Raw genomic sequence first — 8,787 nt, forward strand, 5'->3', positions numbered from 1 at the left:
CACTCACATGTGTGTGTGACAAGAGAGCAGGCAGGCACTCACATGTGTGTGTGTGTGACAAGAGAGCAGGCAGGCACTCACATGTGTGTGTGACAAGAGGGCAGGCAGGCACTCACACACGTGCACACACTCACCTGTGTGTTTTCACTCACTCACTCACTCACTCACTCACTCACTCACTCACTCACTCACTCACTCACTCACTCCCCCCACTGTGCTCACTGAAGAGCTTCTCACCAAAACCAAAGGCTCACACATGCAGACAATTCAGATCCTTATAATGCTACTCCTCAAAATTTAAATTAAAGAGACATAACCTGCAGAACCAACCTAAATCCAAAGATCAGAAGACTTTACCCTCTCCCCGTTTCTCTCTTGTGTTTATTCTTTTTCCCAAGTTCAGAAATACAGATCTGAGTGACACTTACTCAGTATGCAGATATGCAGAATGTAAACATCACCACACAGCACCCAGCACCCTTTTTGATTAACAAAGTCACCAACATATTTGCCATGCAAGCATAGGGATTTTTCAAGACTGTCAGGTTGCAGGAAGTCTGCAAAATAATTTGAATTTACTTTTGCTAATGACCTGGATTGGAAAGAATGGAGAGAAAAAAACAACACAGACAGGGCTGAGGTAGATTTGGCCATATCTGATGTAATGTCACTGTACAGCAGGAAGACAAATAGGATCTCACAGTAACAGGCAGATGACCACAACAGCAGCAAACAGGGTCTAGGGAGAAGATTCCCCCATTCCAGCAGGAGTGCCCATCCTGCAATCACATTGCTACACGCAATAGAGTTGTCACCACAGTGCTAATGACCCTAAACTGTGGCCCAGTGGGACTTCACATAGAAGGCTTGATCTCTTGCTAAAACGGTCAGGAAAAGGAGAAATGAGGGGGCTGTGGAGTGACCTTTCCTGTGTGGGTATCTGCCTGTTACACTCTGGGCTGGACACACTGGAATTTTTACATGTTGGCCAACAGTGGACCAGCAGCTTTCTTCCAGGCTGGGACACAAGTCACAGGAACATCCCAGAAAGAAACTATTCAAGAAAATTCATCTTCTATCCTCTTTCTTGGCAGGTGGATTGAGGGGAGCCTCCCACATGGACAAATGCATGGACACAAGCATCCTGCTATCTGCTAGAAATCAATCCATGAAGCCTGAAGTGCCTGATTCCTGACCTCTGCATTGATCCACAGCCATTGCAACCAACAAGAGACCCCTGCACCATTTTACACTCACAGTGGGCTGCTCTGGCTCTCTGAGTACAGCCTCCTGACTTAATAGAAAGCACTTTCCATTAATGCCAGCAGTCCCTACCTGCCTCCTCGGATTTGTAAGATGAACAATCCGCCTGTCCTCCTCCTGTCTTTTCTGAAACTCTTCACAGCACTGAAACACATGGTTTCCAGCCAGTGCAATAGCACTGGATGATTTCCATTTCCTCCTTTCCTGGGATCTCTGCTCCCGGGGCCTAATTACTATTCTAATAATATCCTTCACCAGCCTCCTCCGCCTCTCACCCACCAACATCCGGATGAGATACCGCAGTGCTGCTGGGGACAAACCCAATCCTGCTCTTCTGGACTCCCGGGGTGCCACAGGGGCCGTGCTCTGCACAGTCACTCTGGGCAGCCATGGGCAGCGAGAGCCTGCTCTGTCTTCTGCCTCCAGCTTTTCGGGGGAGTATGTGCCAGTGCTGGGGAGCCTGAGGGCTTGGCAGAAGCAGCTGAGCCGCTGTTTATAATGCAAATCTGCCTTGGGCTCTGCTTTGCTTCCCAAGCTGTGACAGCCTCTGTCTGCAGCACGGGTTGTCGGGCGAGCAGGCTTCCCTCAAAACCCTCACCCAACGCTGACCCTGCATTTCTCCATTCGCAGCCTTCCCCATCGAACGAGGAGGAATACACACAGATGGAGAAGGACATTCAAGTCCCCAGGGGCAGGGGTGGAGAGACGCTGCAGCACCAGACATGTGGGATTTGAGGAGAAGGGTTAACCCCTTCATGGCCTGCTTGCCAATTTTGGGGCTGGGCTGACATTTTCTCCAGCTCACAAGCAAGCCTGCTCATTCACCTGGCCTAGAGTAGGTGGCACCGGAACTAAGGTCCTCCCACGGCCTGTGGGAAGAGATGGCTGGGAGGAGCATCCCAGTGTCTCAGAAAGGATGTTCCAGGTGGCTGTGAATGGCAGGTTCTGCAGCCTCACAGTAAACCTCCAGCTGGCCATGGCTGGCATTGCCAGTGTCCTGGCACACAGGAGGTAGCCCATGCAGAGGGAAAATAAATAGAAGTGCTCCCTGTGCTGATGGAAAGGTCCAGCACGGCCTCCTTGGCACAAGCAGGGAATTAGCCAGATGAGACACAAGTCATTTTTGCACAAAGCAATTGAGATTTCACTATACATCTTTCTTAGCTGCTGCCTGTGGAAAGCAGTTCGTGCCCCACAGCTTTGGGCTCCAAATCCAGCTGAAGAGGAGAGTGAGTTCTTCACTGCTGCCCAGTGCAGACAGGGGAAGTGAGTTACGCTACTTCAGCAGAACAGAGGGTAGCGCTTACAAGGAGGAGGGAACACTGGTGTCCAAAATAAGGGATGTCCCCCAAAGGGAGCTGGGATTCTGCCATCTCTGTTGATGCTGAGAACAGCCAGGAGAGCAGGATCAGTGCCTTGAGCAGAGAGGGAAGCATGAGTTACTCAGAAGGCTGCCCAGCCCCAGCCCCGCTTCCTGCAAACTCACCCTGCCTGCAGTGGCCAGTCAGTGGGAACATTTTGTAATTTCCAGGATAAGGATTTCTGTCTGGACTAGGGTTGCAAAAATACTCCAATGGACAACAAGTAACAACTTTTAACAGCAGAACATCGTACCCCAGCTTAGGATAACTAACAAAGGGCTCTGAGACCCACAGGGAAATCAAGTTAGCGAGCTACATCTCCTGTAGAGATATGTTCTAAAACTCAAGGAGAAATAATATCACTTGTGAAAGACAGGGCAGCCACTGTCCCTGCTCTAGTTGTCATTTGTTTACTGGACAGCAGGGTAGATTGTTCCTTCCCCATTGCTCAAGTCTGTAGAGGCATCAGAGCTGGGATTGCCTTTAACCCCCTCGCTCCCAAGTGAGCCTGGATGCTTTCCATTAGCTATTCTGTGGATCTTTATCTCTCATCCCACAGGAGTATACATGCACTGCCCCTCTCTGAACTCACGCCCTCCACACCATGACCTGCTGTAAAGTAACTTGATAGGATGAGTTAGCCTGCAGGAACTGCCTCTGCACCCCTGCAGCATCAGTCATGCACTTTGTGGTTATTACTAATGATGCTTGAACATTGTTAGAAAGGAAACCTGATGTTTGAACCTTGTTGGTAGGGGATGGTATTTCTCCCAGCTCTAGCAGTGACACCATTTAAAAATCCCACTGGGTAGGTAGCTCATTTTAAGCCAGGTGCATTACACGGGATACAGTTATCATATTGGGAATTCAGATACACTGATACCAGCTGACAACTAAGAAACCAAACATAACACAGTCTCAACTACAGTTAACCCTTCACATGCACAACAAAACAGAAAACAAGGAAGGCTTTTGCCTTTAAAAGTGCCGTGCCTGCAATCAGTTAGAAAAGACATTTAAAATCTTGTCACAAAATATTGGATTTTCCAGCATAGCCTAATAGGTTAAGTACTAAAATCACACTAAAATGCAGAGGGTGGTGGATGACCAGCTCCTCTAAGTTGCCTTGGAAAATCCAAGACCCATCGAATAAAGTCAAGGAAAAACATTTACCACATTTTTTGCTGGTAGCTTTTTGCCATAGGATGGTAAGGGCTTTAGTGCCTGAGGTATAGGTAGTTCCTGGATGCTTTTAGGGAAGTGGGAAGGGGGAAGAGTCTGGAGAATAGTTTGCATAGCTTGCAGATATAAAGAAGCAGGTGTGTTCCCCACCAGGCTGTTGAATTTGTCTTCTCCCAGCAAAGCTGTCCAGTGATCTGGATGCTCCTGCAGAACTTTCCGCATCTTGAACTGTGGGTTGGGCATGAAGAGCAAGAGGTAGTCGAGGCAGAGCTTCTTTGATGCGACATTGACTTTGGAGTCCCACATCTGCTCCAGGATGACGTCCAGCGGGGTAAGCCCTTTACTGTCCTCTATCCTGGGAGATGCTCCATTCCCGAGGAGGATGAGGACCGTCTCTGACCTCAGCAGTTCGCAGGCAAGGTGCAGGGGTGTTTTCCCATCTTCCAGATGAAAGCAGCCAGCCCTATTGATATAGGAGTTCAAGCTGGGGAGCTTGTGTGCAATTTTGATGATCAGTCCCAAGATATCTCTCCTGTCATATGTGACCGCCATGGCCAAGTGAGGAGCAGAGGACGGGCAATAGCAGAAGTGCTCCCCAGGCACCTTGAGAGCCTCCTCTGGAAAATGAGACAGCAGATACTGAGCATAAGGCAGGTGATTATGCACCACTGCATAGAGAAGGGCTTCTGAAGGTGAGTAGGTTCGTAGGCTGGCATTTTCCTCCCAGTAAAAATACTCCATAGTTCTCATGTCTTCCAGCATCCACACAGGCTTGTGATCTCTCACAGCCTGGTAGAACATATAGGATAAGAACTTGCAGTGCCTGCTCTGATCATCCTGCAGGCTGGCCTGGTTACTGGCCATGGCTCAGCAAATAAAGAACAGCTCCACGTAAAATCACTCCAGACTGTAAGATTGGTGCACTTGGAATGCTGATCCCGATGCTGCTGCAACCTTCAGGCTGTCATTGCTGCCTGGACTGCACTAGCTGGAACGCATGGGCTGATCATCTCCACCCATTCATTGTTTTTCCCCTCACTGCAGTGGTTTTGTTTAGGTAAGCACAATCCCACAGGATCAGTTAACCCGTGCCATGCAAGCAGATGGTTGGTGAGTACATCCTGCTCTGCGCGTGGCACAGGTTACTGAAACGCTGTCAGACTGCCAGTGATTTTATACACACACAGCCACAGAGAACAGAGGGAGAGACTAAAATTAGCTTGAGAGGTGAGGCAGATTTCTGTCTGCATTTCATGTCTAACCAGATCAGCTCATACACTGCAGCAAGTGGAATAGCAATATTCCGCTATTTTTTTTTCATGTCACTCACACACACAGAGCTCATTATATAGTAAAAAATATGTAGCAGTGTAAAATACTCCAGAGCTGATAATAGGCACGATTCCATGCTCGGGAAATCAAGGGATTGGTAGTGGTAGCACTAGGAAAGGATCCCTATTTTATAAATAATGGTATGGCTGGCCACTTAGGAGACACTGATGTTAATGGATTGTCTATAAGGCATTAGTGATGTTGAAGACGCCAGCATTAATCTCTGCAGAGAAAAGAGTCAAACGGTGTGTGCAGTAATGGTGCCCAGAGTCATAAAGCAGATTGCTCAGTTTAAACGCCTGCCTTTGTTTAGCAAGGAAATATCTGGAGTGCCTCTGCTGCACAGCAAGGGCATAAACAAAAGGTTAATGGCCAAACCCCACTGGTGTCTGGGGAGCTTTGATCTAAGCATTTCTCAGATGTCCTGCTTTGGGACTCTGGTCACAACCAGCAGCAATGGAGGGAAGTGGAATTAGGCAATCAGATTTGTGCAATGTCTGGGTAAAACACAGAGGACCAAGGCCTACAGTTTTGAGGGGAAAGTTCCTATTGGATGATGCAGAAGGATCTGGCCAAAATTAAATTCACAGAAAAGAAATGAACTAAGACTCCTTTATGGCAAGATGTGGTTAAGGAGGGAGGATTTCCATGCATCTTATAAATCAACAGCTTGCCATAAAATGTTATCACACCATTTTGGTAGGAAAATGGGGTTTCCCTTTGAGGGAAAATACAGCAAATCAAGGAATCCTTATTTTCATTTCACAAGAAGACAAACATATAGTAAGTATATTCAAACTAGACAGAATTCAAGTATCAGATGTCCAAATGTTGTTTGGAGTCATCCAAAGAGAAAACCACAGCCACTCACAAAACTGGGTCTAGATCTTGCCCATCTTCCAAAGCATTATGCTTTGGATGATGTAGATGTTAAGATAAGGCTCTCCAGGGAAGTGCTCACAGCACCCAGAGTTCAAGGAGCATCTGGACCATGCTCTTAGTCATACAGATTAGTTTTAGGTTGTCCTTGATAGTGGACTTGGTGCAGACACATAGAAATCAAGAGAAAAATGTTCTGCAAGTATCTCCAACTGAGATGGAAGCCAAAACCCCAGATTTAGAAATGACCAAAAGGCTTCTAGCAAATCACCTCTACAGCACAAGTCCAGGATATCCAGAATGTGAAAACATCTGTAATTACACGGTACCTTGTAATTACAGTTTGCACTACAATTCTGCCTAGGAAACCCAGCCCAAAACTAGGAGAGTCCCTCACATGGTTTGTTCACCTCTTTATGGTTCCAAGTGGCACAGGTCTGTCTGCTCTGGTGGCTCTTGGTATTGGCCTCTTCTCTTTTTCTCCAAGAGTTTAGAAAAGATGGTGCTACGGGCACCTTTGATTTTGATGGCAATGCATTGCTACTGATTTTTATTGTAAGCATAATACATCTATAAAACATTACAGAACCATTAGAAGTGGAAGACATTGATGTGGAAAGCTTCACTTTCCTGAAGTGAACTAGAAGAAGACTAGGAGTTTGGAAGTTTCAATTTATTTCTTTGAAATAAATCTGTAGCTAAAAATAATGTCTCCTAATTCATAAGGTGTTTGTTGTGGCTTTCCTCTTTGACAAAGTGCAGTCTAGAAGAGGAATAGAATCAGTGTTGACTCATAGAGAGAGCATCAAGGAACAGGTTTGAAGGGAAAAACTGAAGAACAAAAGCTGATTTTACCCAAAACACCATTTTACCTTTTCATCTGAAGCTGAGAAGCTCTTTAGATCTCTCCTAGGCTGATGCATTTTTCACATTTGATGGTGACTCCAGCTTATAAACAATTTGGTTATTTTGAACTTGTGAGAAATATAGAATGTATCTGAGCTATTCAGAAACCTTTTTACAGTGTAATGCTCAAAATATTGTTTCTGAGCAAAAGGGAAACATGCCTTACATCTAAAGACAAGAACTGAATGTTAGTAGAACCAAAATCTTAACATGCTAATAAAAAAAACATTATTAGTCCAGGTCAAATGCAGAAAAATAAATAATACTCCTATCAGAAAAGAGTTTCAATAGCAATACTAATAATTAAAAAATGATTTGAGGCCTTATGCATGCTTCTTATCTGCTATCCATATTCCTAGTGTTATGTTCCCCCTGTCCTGCCCCCTCATCTAAATCCTAAGGTTGTTGTTTTCATTCTGATGCTGGTGTTACAGGAAGTCATCATCATCTGCAGTTGTTCTGTGGGAGGAATGTGGTGTTGATGGTGATGGTTTCTTCTTCCTCACTCCAGATTCTCCTGGGGGGTCAGTTTTATGATTTGTTACATACTTTTACACCTGTTTTTTTCTTCATTAGATTGCAACTCCATTTCACATCCATATTCACAATACTGATTATATATATGTAAGATATTATTTATTTGTCATCTTTTCTACCCCTGAAACCATTCTCATCCAGCTCTGTATCTGCATTTCTTTAGCTGTCCATAGGGGAGTAGTTTGTGAGTGCTCCAGAGTCAGGCCTGTGCCTCATCTCTTACCATCCCACTGGGCCTGCAGCCCCCCACACTGCACCTCTTGCTTCCACTTCACAGCAACTCTGCTGTCACACCAAGCCCATGGTGACCTCTGTTAGCTCCAGCTTATGGAGTTCTGACCACCTCATAGTGCACAGAAGAGCTGGTATAAAACTATGGTTCTACCATGCAGTGCTAGTGAAAGTAAACCAAATCAGCCATAGGCACCTGGGTAGAAAGAGGAAAGTGTCCCTACAGCTTGGTTTGCTGCGAGCAGAAGGTACTGTATGGTAGTCCAGGCAAAGCAAGTTTGGCAGATCTCAGTCCTGAGCCTTTGCAAGCTCAGTACAGAACCTGCATGCTGTTGAGCTGATCTGAGCTCACATGGATTCCATGTCTACTAGAGCTTGTGGCAAGGCTGCTCTTCCCTTAAAGGAGAGAAATTTCTTGCTCCCACCAGGCAGTGAAATGAGAAACACAAAAGCCCCACTTCCAATTTATTCCCAGTCCTAGTGATCAAAAGCTGCTGTTGGTTTTGTCTTTTTCCAGAAGGTGTCTGCACTCACTCTTGTCCCCACAGTTCTTCTCATTGCTCTCTGTAATTCTGTACAGAGGGGCAAGAGGAAGAAATTACAGGGAAAGTCTCCTAAGCCTAAGCCCCACTCTCAGCATGCACAGATCTGAGTGTGCCTCCTCCTCTTCCTTTGTCCACTTTTAAACTCAGGGTATAGACAGAGCCCTTGATATAGGAAACATTTCCAGCATATCTGGGTTTTGACAGGGAACAGACCTTTTAGAAGCAACATGAGAGTGTGTTGGCCACCAAGAGCAGTCAGGAGCATGGTGACAGCAATGCCAGACAATGAGCTACCCTGCTTATGGCAAAACAGAGCCTGCTGCAAATGTGAGAGCATCTCCACAGCTGTGAAAGCAGGGAAGTGTACAACTGAAGATGGATCCTCACACAGAATCTTCTGTGTCTCCAGTGTCACAGGATAATTTATAGAGACAGCTTAATTTATAGAATACCTGACAGGTGCCTATCTGTACTCCAGGTGAAAGCTGATTGATTTTTTTTGGAGCCACACTCATCTCTTGGGCACACGTAACCTCAGTGTGTGTTGCTGC

General features: G+C 45.9%; 1 protein-coding gene across 1 annotated transcript in view; it reads right to left on the reverse strand.

Annotated features, from left to right (window-relative positions):
* Positions 1-4,993, reverse strand: part of LOC107201147 (ankyrin repeat domain-containing protein 9-like) — a 6,706-nt gene extending 1,713 nt beyond the window's left edge. The window contains exon 1 of the mRNA XM_015620343.3: positions 3,798-4,993. Within this exon, the coding sequence (XP_015475829.1) occupies positions 3,798-4,670 (873 nt within the window). The 5' untranslated portion in view covers positions 4,671-4,993. The remainder of the gene's footprint in view (positions 1-3,797) is intronic.
* Positions 4,994-8,787: the final 3,794 nt, after the last annotated feature.

This window comes from Parus major, chromosome 3 (assembly GCF_001522545.3).
Source record: "Parus major isolate Abel chromosome 3, Parus_major1.1, whole genome shotgun sequence".
NCBI classification, from domain to species: domain Eukaryota; kingdom Metazoa; phylum Chordata; class Aves; order Passeriformes; family Paridae; genus Parus; species Parus major.